The following is an 18,904-nucleotide window of genomic DNA, read 5'->3' as shown; positions in this document are numbered from 1 at the left end:
ATGTGCAGCCCGTCTATTATTTGTTTTTTTCATTTAAATGGCTTATTTTTAAGATTTCTAATTGTTTCTTTTCCATATCCACCAATTTTTCTTTCATATCTCCGTTTGTGTTTCATAATTTGTTATTTTTATGGATATTGTCTTCACAATTTTTGAGCATCTTAAACATACTGATTTTAAAAACTTTATCAAATTTTCTATAAAATATTACCTGAATTAAATTCATGTTCTAATTCTTGATTGTGTTTGTCATCTTTCTTAACATTTGTTTTATCCATATACTTTGGAATTTTGGTCTTAAGCTCATTTAGTTTCTTTCTGTTTTTTTTTTGTGTGTGTGAGGAAGACAGGCCCTGGGCTAACATCCGTACCCATCTTCCTCCACTTTATATGGGACGCCGCCACAGCATGGCTTACCAAGTGGTGCGTCGGTGCGTGCCTGGGATCTGAACCTGCGAACCCTGGTCGGCCGCAGCGGAGCACGTGTACTTAACTGCTTGAGCCACCGGGCCAGCCCTAATTTTGAATGGGAGAACTTGTTTTTGGTTCTTCACTCCCTCTGTCTCTCCCTTTATCCTTGCTCCTTACAGTCTAGTAGTTTCTCGGTTAGCTCTACACCTGCCTCCCACTCTGAAACTCAGTCCAGCAACAGGATATTCCAGTGATCCTAAAGGTGATATTGATGACAGTGCAGATCCCGTCAGTGATCCAGTCCACAACTCAGGGAGTTCCGGGTCAGAGGCGACGTCAATGAGAGCAGAGAGTCTACACTGACTCCTGTTTTAAACTCAAAGCCTGGATCTTGGTCCAGGTCTCATATGAAACCCTTTTAGTTCCTATTATGGTAGAAAAGCTGAACTACAGCTACCACTGCCTACATCTAGGCCCAGAGCAAAGCAGGCGGATGGCTTGAATCTGACTACTGTTTTGCATTTATATTCCCTTTCTGGTCCAAAGAGATTTCATCTTATTTTTGAGCCCACCTATCTCTTTTTGGGGGTTCTGTTGATATTTATTCTACCATTTCAGTATGTTTGGAGTGAAGGGGGAGTGAAGGGGTAAGTTCATGTCATAACCTGAACTTACATGTGATATTTTTTTTTGAAGGGGAATATCTGCCCTAAGCTAACATCTGTTGCCAATCTTCCTCCATTTTCTTCCTTTTTGCCCCCCAAAGCCCCAGTACATAGTTGTGTATAGTTGTAAATTCTAGTTCTTCTATATGAGCCACTGCCACAGTATGGCTACTGACAAACGAGAGGTATGGTTCCATGCCCAGGAACCGAACCTGGGCTGCCAAAGCGGAACGTGCCAAACTTTAACTGCTAGGCCATCAGGGCTGGCTCTACATGTGAGTTTTTGAGGTATATGTGTTACTAATGGATGATCAGATTCTTAGAAGAGCATCATGCCCTAAATTATTGCCCAGCCTCATTCTCCTAATCCAAACACCTGGGGGTGGGTGTATTTTAGAGTAGGTTTTTGTTTTGGTTTGTTTTTTGGTACTTAAGACTTTTGGATGAAACAAGCAAAGGGCAACCTCTTAGAGCCTGCTTCTAATCTTGCTTCCTTTCCCGTACAAAAGGGTTCATATTGGAGTAGTAGGTTGACTACATAAAAATGTCAGGGAGTGGGGATGACAAGACGAGAAATCAGCTCCTTCCCCACCCTGGGAGAAGACCATCAACCACCCTTGCTGTCTAGCCACTAAACTGACCTTCCTGAGAACTATCTTGATGATATTTTAAAATAACTTCTTCCCAGTGCTTCCCAAGTACACATGAATATAGCCATCTCCAGATTGAAGGTGGCTTCCATTATCACCTCTGTCTTGATGCCCTCAAATCTACTTCTCTTTCCCAAATGGTTTTCCTGAGCTACAGTTCCAAACATCCCGTTGCCTGTTAATATCTCTGGTTGCCCAACAGACACCTCAGACTTGATAAATGCATTATTCTCTAGTTCACCTCACCCCATCCCTGGACCACTTTTTCCTATGCTCCCTAACTTGATGAATGGCTCCACCACCTACCCAGAGACAGTAATGTGGCCATTACCCTCTGCTCCTCTCTCAACCCACACGTTCAATTTGTCCTCAAGTCTTGTCAAATCTACCACAGATATCTCCTAATTCCATCTCCCCTCTCTTGGGTTTCTAGTATCACTGCCTTAGTTCAGACTGTTATCTTCTCTTGCCTGAATTATTCACCAATTCTCTAACTGGTCTTCTTGCCTCCAGTATTAGCCACTCTATAAATGACCAGTCCTCCATATGCCCTCAGATTGATCTTTCTACATCACAAATATCATAATCATGCTTCTCTGCTTAAAAATGACTCTCCAGGGGCCGGCCCAGTGGCGCAAGTGGTTAACTGCATGCACTCTGCTGCGGTGGCCCAGGGTTTGCCGGTTTGGATCCCGGGCGCGCACCAACGCACCACTTGTCAAGTCATACTGTGGCGGCGTCCCATATAAAGTAGAGGAAGATGGACATGGATGTTAGCATAGGGCCAGTCTTCCTCAGCAAAAAAAGAGGAAGATTGGCAGATGTTAGATCAGGGCTGATCTTCCTCACAAAAAAAAAAAAAAAGAAAGAAAGAAAAGAAAAATAAAAAAAAAAAGACTCTCCATTGATCTTAGGACAGAATCTTAACTTAGTAGCTTTGCATATGAGGCTCTCCATCGTAGGACTCTCTTCATATTCAGCCTCATCTCTCATCACTTCCTGCACCAGCCTCTAATCCAGGCATAATTAGTTACTGTAAACCTGAGCCAACCTTGCCCTTTCTCCTTCTGGAATACTGTCTCCAGCCTGCTTTGCCTGGCTACCTCTTTCTGATCCATTAGTCAGCATTTCCTCTGGAAAGCCTTCCCTCACCCCTCCATTCTGTGTTCCCTTAGTACTCTGCATTCATTCATTTAATGTTCAACAATATTTATCCAGCAGTATGGCCAGACAATGTCGATACAACTGTGAACAAGACAGTCAAGGTCCCTGCAGCCCAGAGGGCGTATTTGTAACCATTTGCTTATTCTTTGTCTCTCTCTCTAGACTGAGGTCCTCAAAGGCACAAATTAATGTGTCTTACTCACCTTTGTATCTCCAGCACTTAGTGCCATCACAGGGCCAGCAGCACAGGCAACAGTTGCTTCAGGGGAGGCTCGGGCTGACAGTGGCAATGCCTGGTGGGGAGGCTGTGCCTGCTGGGGTCATGAAGCGTTGGGCAGGGGGTGGGCAGTGAGCTTGGCCAGAGCAGCGGTGGCCTGGGACAAAAGCAGAGTCCCATGCCGGCCCAATGCCCCAGCTATGGCAGCACCTACCATAGTTCACGACGTCTGAGGCGGTGGAGCTCTGCCTTCTGTAGGCCTCTACCTCAAGCCCATCACAAAGGTGACCAACAGCCGGCTCTTCTGCAGCTGAAGCAGCCGGGAAGTCCCTCTCCAACTGGGAGGCGCTGGAAAGGCTGAAGGGCATGGTGCACAATCACCAGTTCTCCACCTTCCGCATTTCCAAGAGTGCCATGGACTTCATCCCCTTGGAGGGCAAGGTAGAGAACAACAGTTGGGTCAAGTCTTTCCTGGCCTGCCTCCACGGCAATACCAGCCAACTCAATGGCTTCTCCAATATCCTCAAGATGCACTCCGCCAAGTTCAAAATCGATTTCCCCACCCACCACCACGGGGACTCTTTCTTCCACGGGCAAAGAATATGAAGCAAATGCTGCCAGGAGAGAGGCCAGAGACCATTCACCTGGAGGTGCTGCTCCTGGAGGAGTCGGGCTTGGAGAAGCTCATCAAGGAGGTTCCTGTCAAAGTGTTTGAGAAGTTTAGGGAGATATGGAACATGGACATCCCCATGCTGGACTGGTAACAAGAGGAGATGATGGGCCATAACTTCCACCCCTTCAGTTTTGGGGGACATTTGAACTTGAGGGCATACATCCAGTACCACAGGAACGTGAGCTTCATCAAAGCCATCAACGTCTTGCGTAGGATGAAGCTCATGTACAATTAAGAGGCAGAGGAGAGGCAGAGAGCAGAGGAAAGGAAACAGAAAGAGCTAGAATTGGAGAGAGAAAGGAAAAGAGAGGAGAAGCTTTGCAAGAAGAAAAAAAACACAGAGATTGTGAATTCCGTCGGAATCAGAAAAAGCTCGAGAAGCTATAAGCAGAGGAGCAGAAAAAGCTACAAGAAAAAACAAACAGACAAACAAAAACAAAACGGAAGAGCGGAAGCTGTTGCTGGCTCAGAGGAACCTGCAGTCCATCAGGCTAATTGGGGAGCTGCTGGGCAGGGCCATGGTACCACCAGGTGGGGCTGGTCTTGATACTCAGCACGGAGCCGCCTCTTCCTGCTCTGGGCTGCGATCTGTGCCTTTCTCTGAAAATTGGGGCCAGTGTCACGCCCCCCCCTTTCCTCGGCTGGTTGCAACCATAACTGAAAGAAATAAGTCTTAATACCAACAAAAAAATATATACTAAAAAAAAAAAACTTGGAGAGTGCACAATAACAATTTTTTATTGTTTTAGCGTGACTCTCTGTGAAATAAATATGAAATTAGTTAGAAAATGCTCAGACTAGTGGACACTCTAACCTAACCTGTGAGTGCTATGCATACCAGTCCTAGAATTTCTTTTATGTATCTCACAGCATGGTGCCTCAGCACTATCCAGTAGAAATATAATGCAAGCCATACATATAATTTTAAATTTTTTGGTAGTCGCTTTAAAAAAATAAAAATACAGGTTAAATTAATTTTAAAATATATAAGTAATATATTTATTTAACTAATATATCCAAAATATTATCATTTGAACATTTATATTGAACATGTAATCAATATAAAAATTATTGAGATATTATATATTCTTTTTTTTATACTAAGTCTTTGAAATCCGATGTTTATTTTACATTTACAGCACAACTCAAGTCGAACCAGCCATGTTTCAAGTGCTCAATAGCCACACGTGGCTAGTGGTTACTGTCTTGGACAGCACATTTCTAATTTAGGACAGTGGTATCAGAGAGTATTTTAGCAGTTGGCTATTTTCTTCAGATGCAATCTTAGGCTGAATCCTATTATGTAAATTGATCAGGGCAGAGCTGCTCAGATGGGAGCAGAGGAGGGATCTTAGAGCCCCATCTAACGCCTACCTCTTTGCCCCTCCCCCGCACTTCCAGGCAGTCCTTTGCAAACTCCAGCACACAGCGGTTCCCACTCTTCGCCCATCCGCTATTGACTCTCATCTTTGAAAGTATTAGCCTTCCAAACAAACTGCATTTAAGTCATCATTAATATGTGTTCTTTTTTTCATTCCAGAGGCACATATAGTTGAAACTCAAAACTTCTAAACAGAATAAGATAAATGAGAGAATACATTGAATTGGGGATGGGGTGCGAGAGTGGTGGAAAGTTTGCATTGTCATTGGCCATATCATAGTAAATGTTAACTTTCTATTAGGTTTTTAGAAAATTGAAGGTATCTCTGATGCCACCATTATTAGATGTGTGGGGCCTTTATTCCAACTAGGATTGCCAGATAAAATACTGTATTTTAATTTGCTAAATATGAAAACCTTAGTCCCAACATCCTACTGCAGTGCAGTGGGCTATTGGGGAAGAGGGACCCTTGATTTCTAGTCAAGATCAGGTAGCCATTATTAGGTAAGTTACTGTCTCTTAACATCAGTCAATGAATACAGGACAACACCAGCTTTTTAAGATTTTTGTGGAGATTGGAGAAATTATTAGTGATACTGTAAGCACATTTCAAAAAACTCTAAATTCCTTTAATTGGGTTTGAGATTTCCCAGCTGGATTAGGGATGATGGTTTTGAGCATTTCCAGTCTTAGAAGTTCATCAATACATCCAAACAATGGAATACTATTCAGTGCTAAAGAGATCTGAGCTATCAAGCCATAAAAAGACATGGAGGAAACTTAAATGCATATTACTAAGTGCAAGAAGCCAATCTGAAAAGGCTACATATTGTATGATTCCAACTACATGACATTCTGGAAAAGGCAAAACTATGGAGACAGTAAAAAGATCAGTGGCTGCCAGGGGTGGGGGTGGGGAGAGATGAACAGGCAGAGCACAGAGGATTTTTAGGGCAGTGAAAATATTCTGTATGATACTATAAGGATGGATATATATCATTATACATTTGTCCCAGCCCATGGAGTATACAACACCAAGAGTGAACCCTGAGGTAATCCCCCAAATTGTGGACTTTGGGTGATTGTGATGTGTCAATGTAGGTTCATCGCTGGTAAAAAATGTACCGTTCTGGTGAGTGATGTTGATAATGAGGGAGGCTATGCATGTGTTGGGGTAGGGGGTATATGGGAAATCTCTGTATCTTCCTCTCAGTTTTGTTGTAAACCTAAAACTGCTCTAAAAAAACAAAGTCTTAAAAAAAAACTGATCAGCACAGTCTTGCTGAGATTGTATTCCAGGGATGATTGGGCATATTTGGAGGGGTCTTGAGGCCATCGTGAGTGTGTGTGCCTCCCCTTCCTGTATTTGACTTGAACCCTGGACGGACATGCCTGGTTGAAGCTTTCTAACCCTGACACTCATTTCTTCTGCTGTCCTTTCTTCACCTACCACACCCGTCCTGTGCTGGTTAGTGAATCTTTGTGCTGTCCTCTGGTTTTGCAACAGATAGATTACAAAATTTGGGGACAGGTTTTCTTTTGGGTTATAAACTGGGTGGAAAAAAGGATGAATTCCTTCCTTCTTAAAACATTAGCTGTCATACTAAGAAATGAACATGTGTGAAAGATAACAGGGAAAATGCAGCAACCTAAATAAGTAATTTACCAACCAGATTGTATTTCATTCACATTTGACTGCCCAGTATTATCAGGGCGTTGAAAACATACTTAAAAGCACTGAGGGGGTTGATGGGAAGGATAGCATATTAAGGCCTAATATGCATCTTTGTATGCAATGGGTTCCTCCAGGATTAGCTCATTCCATGCCTTCGCACATTTAACTTTTTGTTTATCCTCCTCACAATGTTGTTTTAAATAAAAATCCAGGCCTGGAAACCAAAACCTTCTAACTCTCCCGAGCAACCTCCCTCTCTCTGTGTGGAACAACACCATGGACAGATCCCAGGAGTTGCTCTGCATGGTTGAATTCACCCCGTGGGGTCAGTCCAAGGGACAGCAGATGGTGAGCTGTTCTGAATTTTAAGGAAATGCCAAAGCTGTCTTTATAGGTCCCAAGGCTCCTGCAGATCCTCAGAAGCAATAATAAATGTAGGCCGTTCAACTTGAAAACACTAGAAAACATTCTGGGAACTAACTGCCTTTTGCAAAAGACTCTGGGAACCCTAAGTATGCAGATTTTGCAATGAATCAATGTAGGAGATGTAAATGGGGTCCTGATTTGTCACCCAGAGGTGACAAGTAGTGCCTTTGGGGATTGCCTGGGATCTAGGCCTCAGCCAAATTGCTGCTGGTCTTCTGGAAAATGTAACCAACCTTGAGGCACAAATTTTGTGACCTAACCTTTTTACCACCTTGTTCCCTCTTTTAATTTTTCCTGCCCGTAATTTCTCTGCATAGAGAAAAACAAAAACAAAAACCCCCCACGCTTTTATATTTTAAAATTGGAGTAAGACATCTAAGCTATATTTTAGAAAAATGTAGGGTGGGAAGGAAGGAAGTAGAGGAAAACTGATTCTTTCATCAGAGACCACAATTATGTTCCAGAACATATAGGAAATTCTGTATGAAGCTACAGATAAAATAAAAATAAAATGGCTTTGAATTTGTATCACTACCGGCAGCCCCCAATCTAAGCAGCAGTTGGGCAATAAAGGTTTATTTTCTAACCTGTTGTTCAGAGCTCAGAATTCATTTTTCCATAAAAACATTATAAATGATTGAGCTCACAGCTCAGACATGAAAAGTCAGTTTAACTCCATAGTGATTGTGAAGGACGAGACTCACAGTTCTAGTTCAAGCTTAACTAACTACCCTTTACAATATTCTTCTGATGGGAAGACCCATATCAAGTTCCAACTCACAGTACCAGGCACATTCCAGGCCCCGTCTATCTCCCTGCTTCTGTTTTGAAATTCTCAGGAAAAACATCAAAGCCTCCCTAATGGAATAAACTAGAGCTCAGGTTTCCTGTCCCTAAACTCTTTCCAGAAGTTATCCCTTGATAGCTGCATAGAAGGAAATGCTTGGGTCAGCCATTCTTGAGGCCTCTGAATTAGGAGAGAGGGGTATTACCTCCACAGGAAACAGAGTCTGTAGCTTCAGACCTCCCCTACTTGGTTGCTCATGTATTAAGGCAGAGAATGATAGAAAGAGTGCTGGGTGGTAAGTCAACAAACCTGAATAGGAATCTTGACTTGACCATTACCTGTGTAAGCTTGAATGAGTGACTTCACATGTCTGGGCCTTAGTTTTCATTTATTTAAAAAATAATAAATAAATAGGAAGTCAAGTTTCTAAGAAGAGAGTTTATAGTTTTCAAGAGAATTTCAAAGGAATCTATCACCACCACCCCCAAAATTAAGAGCCACTGGACAAAATGATCTGCTAAATCCTTTTAGCCTTTGTATTTTAAGTTCCAAGCCTGGTGATGTTTCTCAATTAGGAACTGCCTACTCGTGATTTAATCACCAAGTTCTGGGACCCTCCAAATCAGCTGGTATCATCCTTGTCTTCTAAACTAGTTAAACAATAAGCAGAATGACAAATAAAGGTTTTATAAACTTTCTACATGATTTCTCATTCTCTGAAAATCTTTCTTCTTATGATAATAAAAGATTTGTCATCTCTAAATCCTCAGTTTCCAAACTGAGTTTACATTGATTGGACTAATTAGATAATTTCTAGGTCTTCACTTAGTGTCTTGTAGACCTTTTTTTATTCATATCCTCCATCAATTCACCCTTCTCCTTCAATTTACTTGACATATACCTTGTTCCTAAGAGTTCTGGAACCAAGACAGAGGTTGAAATCCAAGGTCAATCTCATGACTTAGAATCATTTTTTCCTTTCAGGAAAAGGAGCGTTGAATTGCTTATCCTGTGTGTGGAGTTACCACCTAGTGGGAGGAATCTGCGCCTCGGACTGTCTCGTGGGGGAATACAGAGTGGGAGAGGTACTGAGAGCTGGGCATGGTGCACCTTCCGCCATTTCTACAGAGGGACATGAGCTAGTTTCTGCATATCATTCTGGGCAAAATCAAAAAGTCCTAAAATTCCTACACTCACTACAGTTCAGGCTTAATATCTTAAAATCTTCTACTATTGCATTGTAGAATAATGGTGCTACCCAACTGTAGCCTTAATTTCAATCAAACGAACTGAGAAGATCTGAGAGAAATAATGGGGAAATGAAGTCATGAGGGCCTCAGTAATAACTCTACATTCATTGCTCATGACCTTAGAAGATTCAGGTCTACAAAGGAATATTATGTCAGAAATAGGAAATGTCTTCTCTCTTACCTTTCTACTGTCTAACCTGAAATATCTGAATAATGTCAGAACTACAGAGCTGATGTTGCTCTTTCATTTCTTCTACCTCTTCAGTGAATTAAGAGAGAGAGATTTTCATTTGCTTGCCATGAAAGAATGGATTTTCTGAGTCCACTAGCTTCTTGATTGTGTTTCCAAATTTTAGAAATTAAGTACATCTCTCCATGGTGAAATTAACACGACCGAGCGTATTCACGTGTGAGTTCTCTTTAAATTCTGACAAGAGCCCTCATTACACTTTGGTGAAACTGAGGTTCAGACAGATTAAATAATTTGCTAAAGATCACATGGGTAGTAAGTGACAATGCTGGGCTTGAACCCAGGGCTTCTGACTCCTAATCCAGAATCTGATGAGATAATAACAGCTGAGAAAGCACCTTTTCAGCACCTGAAACATGCCAAGATACTCAACAAAGGCAATTTCCATTCCTTCTTTTCCTGTTATACCATCCTTCCAAAGTACAGAAGTAAAATAGGAAGGTATCTTCCCTCATCTACGTTTCCAGCACCAGTGAAGGAGCAATTTGTCAGCAGGGAAGCCACTTTCTCCTCTCTCTCGACTCTCTTCTCATTGAGATTTAACTGCTTTAGCTAAACAGTCACAACTTATATTATTTTGGGGCAGGGCCACAAGAACCTGATAACCACAGAAGCCAAGCAGGTAATGTCAATAAGTGAAGGCTGCTCAGTCAAAGAAAACCCCAGTGCAAGCTTGATGAAAAGTGGAATCTGACGTTTCACCTGTGTGTTGGTGTCATCAGAGCTAGTGCTGGGGATGGTATCAAATAGGAGAGCACAGAAAGGGGACCACTGCACTCAGTGCTGTCTGTGACCTTGCCATGTGGGAGTGATGGATCCAGTGTTGACAAGTCTTCTAGTTTTTAGAGAGAAACTAGGAACTGATTTACATGTGAAATATCCCAATTTTGAAATGTCGGCAATGAATTGAAAATTTTTTAAACTGTGAAGGCCGATTTAGTATGGGCCAGACAAAACTTGTGCTTGACCAGGAACAGCACATGAGCCATCAGTTTGTAACCTGAGCTGTTCTAGAAGCCTGTTCTCTGATTATTTTTACCAGTAGATCTCAGAGGGAAAAAGATCCCTCAGAGGGAAAGCCCAGCAATGGTTCCGTCCAAGGGCAGTCTGTTCTGTTTCTCACCCTGTGCAGTTCAAATGGACCCAGAACAAACCACCTTGCTGCCATCCCTGACAAGCCTCCTTCCCTTATGGAGACAAGATGGAACTCCCATCTGAGAACTCCAGTGCCTTGTTAATTCCTCCACACTCAAAAGGAATCTCCTGATTGTTTTTAACAGGGGGAGAAATTTAACTGCAAAAAATGCCATGAGACCTGCATAGAATGCAAGGGACCTGGCACCAAGAACTGCACCGTGTGCCCCGCCAACCTGGTCCTGCACATGGATGACAGCCGCTGCCTGCGCTGCTGCAACACCTCCGATCCCACCGATACCCAGGAGTGCTGTGACTGCCACGACACCATGGGTGAGGGGGGAGGAAGAGCAGCCTGCAGAGGAAGGGCGTGTCCTCAGGAAGCTGATGGGATCATGGGGGGAGGAGGATGGAAAGTTCCGGAAAACCCTTTTTTGAGTGCCTGCTGTGTGCCTACTGTACTTGTAACTTTCTAGCCATCATCTAAGTAGATATTATTAATCCCATTTTACAGATGAGGAGACTGAGGCTCAAAGGGTTTGATAAGCATGCTCAAGTCCATACCGATGTGAAGAGGTTCATCTGGAATTAGAATAGGGGTCCTTTGGACTGCAAAGCCCACATTCTTGCCACTGCCATGCTGCCTCCAAGATTAGAGCTCAAGTACATCTAGAATTTCATCTTTATAAATTTACTTTATTCTCTTTTTTATTCTTCCTTCCTGGGAAAAAAGGAAAAAATCAACTATCAAGGAAGCTGATGCCAATATTGTCTTGATTCTGTTGAAGTCAGCTGAATCTAGGCTTCCCATTAGAGACTTAAGGCATTTTAGAAATAAACTTTCATTGAAGGCTAAGAAGAAACAAAACCCCTTTTACCAATTCCCAGTCCCCCGACTGTCTTCCTCCTCTAACCCCATCCATATGGGTACTTGGTCTTCATTGGCCACAAACTTAAAAATATCCCAAATGGAGTGAGTCCTTCTGAAAAGAAAAAATAAATTCTTAAAATAGTCTCTAGTCCTGAAGCAGATCATTTCCTTGGGGTTGAGACATATTGTGGCCTGACAAAAAGAGACATTGTATTTGTGGGAGCCTGTGCATTTGTAAGTGAAGTAAATCCTAGAGCCATAACTACTACTAGCCATTTCTGTTATTTTTTTTTATTTTTGTGAGGAAGATTAGCCCTGAGCTAACATCCATGCCATTCCACCTCTTTTTCTGCTGAGGAAGACTGGCCCTGGGCTAACATCCGTGCCCATCTTCCTCCACTTCATATGGGACGCCACCGCAGCATGGCCTGACAAGCGGTGCATTGGTGCGTGCCCGGGGTCCGAACCCAGGCCGCCAGCAGCAGAGCGCGCGCACTTTGCCACTACGCCACAGGGCCGGCCCCAACTGTTTTATTTTTTTTATCAGCCTTTTCAACTAAATTATAAATAACATCTTCCCAGAAACTAATTATTTCCTTCTTTCAGCTTTCCCACCCCCACAAGCAGCTGATTTTTCCAGCTCCTCATACACATCCACCTTCAGAGTCTGATTGCCTAGTATCTATGCTGTGTCAGCTAAGAATAATAACCCTCATTACATCGATGGCTTTAAATGAAACCACAAGTGTGTGCATGTTGGGTGCAGAGTTTCACAAGCATCTTCCAGCTAGGAACTATTTAGTCAGCTTTCCTGGGCTTTCTGTGACTCTTCAAGATCCACCTGGGACAACACTGCCAAAGTCCAAATATTCTTGATTACCTCCTCATTTTCTACTGAGATAATTGCCCCTTCAAAGAAGCCAGATCGCAGAGGCTGACCCTGATTCTGCAGACCTAAGACTGGAGAATAGTAAGACATGATTGCATATGGCACCTTAGTAATTGAAACAACCTCGAAAGGTCTTTTCTTGACTCTCCTGCCTCAGACAGTATTTATCTCCAAGTACCACATACAGATCGCTTATCCATCCCTATGGGGTTTTAATATTTCCTCCAGGGAAAAATTCTGTGCTGATATTATTAATGATAAAAGCAATAATGATAGTGCTGTTATTTTAGGAGAGGAAATTCTGCTTGACGGGTAAAATCCCATGAGAATGAGTTACAATAAAATAGAAAACTTGTTTATTACAGGAAAAAGAGAGAGACATATTGGTGATGAATGAGATGTAATTGGCCAATATCTAATAAGCGTAAATAATTGCACCTAAAATAGTTGGCAGCAGTATTATATCCATTAAGCTAGGGTGTATAATGTACCTAGAATCTCTCATAAAAGAATCCTGAGACCAGACCCAGGTGGTTCAAAAAATATTTATGAAAAACTTACTGTGTATTTCAACTTGTACATCCAGTATGGCCTGCTAGTTTTTTTTCTCTAGTTTTTTCATACTCTCTTTCACATTCCCATTTGGTAGGTTGAAGAATAGAAAAAAAAAAATTAAGTAACTTACCCAAATCTACTACCTGAATAAGTGAGTGAAAAGTAAGAAAAATGAGCTCATCACTGAAGTTATAGTTTAATCCTTTCTTCTGTGACACTGTTTTGGTTACTCCATGTTCTCAATTAAGGCCTCAAAACAGAAGTTGATGAATGACAGGGGGCAGAGCTCTCAAGTTCAGAAATCTTAAGTAGAAGAAATATCTTATCACTCAACTTGGTAGTCAGAATTTAAAGGTGGTACTTTTCCTCCTATCAGAATGCCAAGAAGTCAAAAAATAGTTGTCAGAGTGTTTTCCCTTAATGTCTCCAGACTGCAGCATGGAGTAAGGATTCCTGGGTTCAAATTCTGATTGCTCCAGAAACAAGCTCTTACCTCTGACGATGTGACAATTCACTTCCTCTCTGTGGGCCTCAGTTTCCTCAACTGTCAAGCAACAGATGGACCTAAGTGATTTCTATGGCTCCATACAGCAATTAGAGTCAATGGTTTTATAAATAATTTGCTCCTGGCCATGAAGAGTGGGATAATCATGTTGGACCAGGTTTAAAGGTAGCTGGGGAGAGGACTCAGTCTTAAAAAAATCAGAGTTGATATAGAAAATAGAGCATCTAGTAATAACTGAAGCATGGCCCAAGATGGAATATCTTTCTCAGGAAGGAAATAGAAGAATCTATTGGTAAGGTTGGACACTTGGCTACTGACCCATGAGGTATGGGGATAAGGGGGCTCCCTTTGGATCTCAAACTGACCTTCCTCCTAGAATGATTGGTTGATATCATCTGACACAGACGTGGGGTGCACACCGCAATTCTGTAGAGTGGTGTGCTCTCTAAGAAAATCAGAGACAATGATTCCACCATTTTAGATTTAAAAGATAAAGGCAAAGTTCTCTAACTCAGACATTAATTGTCTCCATTCCATTTCTTCTCTCCCATCCTTCTCCTCTGCCCTTCCTTTGGGGTCGTCTTCTAACAGATGAGTGTATCCTTCGAGCAAGTGAGATCAAGCCTGCAGCTGCGCGTTCCAAGACAGCCCTTCTCATCATCTCCTCCATTATGCTGGTGCTTCTGCTCGGGGCAGCTGTGATGGTGTGGAGGAAATCACGGGGCCGAGTCCAGCCAGTAGAAAAGGTCCGCTATGAAAAACTGGCTGACCCTAGCAAGTCTTACTCCTATAAGAGCAGCCCTCGCGAGAGCACTAGCTTTGAAGAGGATCAGGTGATTGAGTACAGGGACCGGGACTATGATGAGGATGACGATGATGACATTGTTTACATGGGCCAAGATGGCACTGTCTACCGGAAGTTTAAGTATGGGCTGCTGAATGATGATGATGAAGATGAACTGGAATATGATGATGAGAGCTACTCCTACCAGTAAACAGAGGCCACTCCTCACCCCATTCCACTCACAGGCGTGCGTGTGAACATTACAGTTTGGGGTTTTATCCCCACACACCAGGCTGATGTATGGGTGTTTGAGTTTGTCTTCTTAACCATGAATCCAACTAGAGTATGTAAAAATGTTCAAAATGAAAAAAATTTTTTGTTCTTTTGGGTGGCTAAACTCAATTAACCATAATTGTTCAACTATAATTAAGGAACAAGGATAAAATTCAGACGGATTTTCCTCAAAACAATATGTCAAAACACAAAACACAGGAAGTGAAAAAAGTGAGATTTGTACAGACTTTTATGTGATTAAAAAAAAAGGAAATGGACCTAGAGAAATTGTTTCTCAGCTTCATTGTGGAGATATTTGCTGCCTTCTGGAATTCTGATATTTCTGTAAATGATTTTGGAGTGTTGGGGAGATGAAAGAGTTGTTTGTCTTAGGGGATTTTTCTCCCCTTTTAGCTCTCTTTAGGAGCAACTAAAGAAGGTTCCTCACGCTATTTATCAGTTGATTCCAGACCACCCCTGTTGAGCAGAAGAGACCACCTCTGCTGAGGCTGGTCACAACCCGTTTAGAGATGAGCCCATGTGTTCGCTAGGCTCTAGTTCCTCTGCAGTAATCCAGAGTCATCACGATCCAAGAGATAGAGCAAGTTCAGGCAGGAGGTAGGCAGCAGCAAGCCCAGTAGGAAAGAAACCACTAAGTTTCCAAGAATTGCAACATTACACCCTCATGATGTTCTAAGAGCGTTTCTGGATGGAAACGTCATCAAACACATCAAGTAATAAAAGAAAAACGGCAGTGTTAACCTAACATAAAACAGGATAAAATGACAAAAATCTCATCTATTCTAAAAAAAGACTTTAGCTACTAAATCAAAGAGCTTTCCTCAACCGCCCATCACAGAACTGTGGACTCTCCATAGAAAAAGTTGGAATGGGGTTTAACATGGAAAATCCCAACGTCCTGCTCACAGGCTTGCTCCAGCGCCAACCAGCTTTCCAACACTCTGTCTCTGTGATCTTTGTTTCTAGACATCCAAGGCTTCCCTTTTTCCACCCTCTGTCAAGTACACTCTTGGATTTGTGCACCTGGGACAGTTTTTCTGCAGATAATAGAGAGAGAGGGGCTCTTGCTGTGCAAAATCACCTAAGCAGGGTTTTGCCGATTTCCTTGTCAAAGCAGAAGTGCTAGGCAGTACTAGGCGTGGACCACTGGAAAGTGACATTTTCAGATGATGATGATGATAATAAAAAAGTTTACTGCACACCTGCTAGGGACCAGGTACTGAGCTAAATAATTCGTTTAAAAAAAATCACTACTCTTAATACCACTATATCTTCATGAGGTTGGCACAATCATTACCCTATTTTCATAGGAAACCCGAGGCTTGTGAGAGGTTAACTAGCTCAAGGTCACAGAAAGCTAGTCAAGATTCAAGGAAAAAGAATGACCCTGAAGAGCATGTTCTTAATAACTATGCTACCCTGACATAAAGTCGAAAAAGAAGCATCCTAAATCTAATAAAATTATGTCTCTTATTTTATTTTATGACATGGCAACTGTATTATCTTTACTAAATTTGTGCATTTTCTTTTTTTAAAAAGAATAATGTATCACTAACACAGGAAATCTCTGTAAAGAAGTCTTCAGTTTACAGAAGGCCTCAGTGTTTCTTTAGGGGAAAGCTCTTAAAACAAAGATTGGCAAACTTTCTCTGGAAAAGGCCAGATAGTAAATACCTTAGGCTTTGCACAACTACTCAATCCTGCCATTGTGGCGTGAATGCAGCCAATCCGTAACGAATGGGTGGGCTGTGCTCCAATAAAATTTTATTTATGGACACTGAAATTTGGATTTAAGATCACTTTCATGTATTATAAAATATTATTCTTCTTTTGATTTTTTTTCAATCACTTAAAAATGTAAAAACCATTCTGAGCTCAGGGCAGTACAAAAACAGTAATGGGCCAGATCTGGCCAACAGACTGTAACTTGCCGACCTCATCTTAAAAAAAAAATTCCTAAGAGACAACGTGTATCACACATGCATATGATATGCTCCCCAAATTTTTAATCATTTAAAATCATCTCTTCAGGGGCTGCCCTGTGGCGTAGCGGTTAAGTGCACGCGCTCCGCTGCTGGCAGCCCAGTTCGGATCCCGGGCGTGCACTGACGCACCACTTGTCAGGCCATGCTGTGGCGGCGTCCCACATAAAGTGGAGGAAGGTGTGCATGGATGTTAGCACAGGGCCAGTCTTCCTCAGCAAAAAGAGGAGGATTGGCATGGATGTTAGCTCAGGGCTGATCTTCCTCAAAAAAAAATAAAAAAATAAATAAAATCATCTCATCAAAATCTATTTGAAGCCCTGATATTTCCCTTTCAATTCTTAGACATAAACAAAAATACGTGTAAGATAGACGTTATATCAATTGATATATTGGATCAATTGAAGAATTTCTCATCTCTTGCTTTGTAATTACAGAATGTAGTCTATGGAAAGAAGTAATTTTGTTTATACTGTGTTCATCTTCCTTGATAATTCTAAAGCTCTGATAGACTGAATTTGACATTTCTTTGTGTAGCCTGGAAATCACTTTTCAAGAAAAATCTGTGTTTATGATACACAAAGATTAAATGAGGCTGCGATGACCTTGAATACTAAGAAAAATTGTGTTGCTGTTACTCTATGTGGGCCTGAAGGAAGGCTCCTGCTGTGTATGGGTAGTTTGACATCTTTCCTTCTTTGTTCATAGACACGTTATTCTCAGACTTCTTTTGAATACTATGCTAACAACTGTCTAAATAGATAAATATGTGGTTGGAAAACAAAGTCATTTTTTGGTTTTCTGTGTGTAAATAACTTGCAAATATTAAGAGAATCCTTGTAGATTGGAAATACACCAAGAGGCTGGGCAAGAGGTTGGAAGGTTCTAGTTCATAGAAAGTAATTTTAAAATTGGAAATAGGATCAAATGAAAATCAGATAATTTTATGGGGGCTTGTTTATTAACAGACTATTCCTGAGCACTTCTTATGCGCTCAGTCTACAGCCACAGTATGATAAAGGACAGACGGGTAGTAAGCTTCCCTGACCGGGAATCAAACCCTGGCTCCACCAGGGTTAGGTCCTTAGAGGATCTGAATATTTATAGCTTCCTAATGAATTGTTACATATTTGGAGACTTCAAACTAGACCAAAGAGAAAGTCTGGGCTGGTCTAAAGTTTAAATGTTTTACCAAGTTTCTAAACAGAAGTGAAGAAAGAACCTGCCTGCCAGGAAAGGAAGTCGTGGGTGCAGCATCCAGTGAGGTCAGGCTCCGGTTCCCTCCTCAGAAAACTTCCCACCTGGCTGGTGACGCTGGTGGCCTGGGTGGCCATGGAGAAGGTCTGCCTGGCTCCAGGCCTCGCAGAGAAGCTGGGCAGAGGGGGTGGGTGGTCCACTGGGGAAGCAGATCATACCCTGGCAGGTTGTGGGTGGCTCCAACCCTCAGCTTTGAGCAGGCTCTGACCTCGGGGACCCTGGGAGAAGGACTGGCGAGACACACCCAGATGCTGAGGGACCTGCAGAGCCGGTGCCCAGGCAAGTGAGCTCTGAGGATGGGGCCTCCCAGTCCTGAACTGTCACCGCAGTTGGTGACCCATCTGGTGCCAACACCTGCAACCTGCAGCAGGAAGACCCAGGTGCTAGAAAGTCCCATGGGGTGGCCGTTGGGGCCTCTCCCTTTGCCCTTTGGCGCCATTTCTACATGCACTGGGCTGGCACGTACCCCTGGCAGCCCCTTCTCTGTGATATATTCCAAGAAGATGTCTCAAGTGGCAGGCTGAACAGTGCAGTGCTACTTGGCCTCCAGGGGAGTCGGAAGCTAAGGAGAAGCTCTCCAGTTTCAGACTCTATTCTGGGGATCATTTGGTGCACAATCAGCTCTATATGGGCAATTTCCTTTGTAAGTTTCATCTCCTTCCCTGCCACTGTCCTCCACCTGGCTGTCACCTGCTGGTTTCCCCTGCCTGTGATGCTGCCCTGCCTGGCCGAGCCCAGCCCACTGCTCCTGCTCCTGCCCTCAGCTCTGGTCACAGGCTGTTCCACTGGGATCCTGTGCCTTTACCAGCTGGCTTTTACATCGCTCTGGAGAGGCAGCCTCCAATCCAGCAGGCCACGTGCTCCCCTCTGGGGATCCTCCCTTGGTGAGCTGGAGGGACTCTCCAAAAAGCCCATGTTGTCTGCTGAAATTCCATGATGTTTGGATACTCAGGAACCACAAAGATCTCTCCTCCAGGGCGCAAAGTTACTCTCTTGCATTCACCACCTGAGCAGTCAAGGCTATGAACTCAGTACCATCCAGCCACCTCTCACTTCCTTTCCCAAAGGAGATTGAGGTGAAGGT

General features: G+C 42.7%; 1 protein-coding gene across 3 annotated transcripts in view; it reads left to right on the top strand.

Annotated features, from left to right (window-relative positions):
- Nucleotides 1–17,375, top strand: part of PCSK5 (proprotein convertase subtilisin/kexin type 5) — a 448,916-nt gene extending 431,541 nt beyond the window's left edge. For 2 of the 3 annotated variants that reach the window (XM_058565628.1, XM_058565627.1), the window contains 3 exons: nt 9,034–9,134; nt 10,830–11,016; nt 14,095–17,375. In XM_058565628.1, coding sequence (XP_058421611.1) covers nt 9,034–9,134; nt 10,830–11,016; nt 14,095–14,498 — 692 coding nt within the window. In that variant the 3' untranslated portion in view covers nt 14,499–17,375. The remainder of the gene's footprint in view (nt 1–9,033; nt 9,135–10,829; nt 11,017–14,094) is intronic. The other variant, XM_058565629.1, reaches the window with a different exon arrangement.
- Nucleotides 17,376–18,904: the final 1,529 nt, after the last annotated feature.

This window comes from Diceros bicornis, chromosome 22 (genome assembly GCF_020826845.1).
Source record: "Diceros bicornis minor isolate mBicDic1 chromosome 22, mDicBic1.mat.cur, whole genome shotgun sequence".
NCBI lineage: Eukaryota > Metazoa > Chordata > Mammalia > Perissodactyla > Rhinocerotidae > Diceros > Diceros bicornis.
Note: the sequence above shows the minus strand (reverse complement) of the source record. Positions and strands in the feature narration are given on the sequence as shown.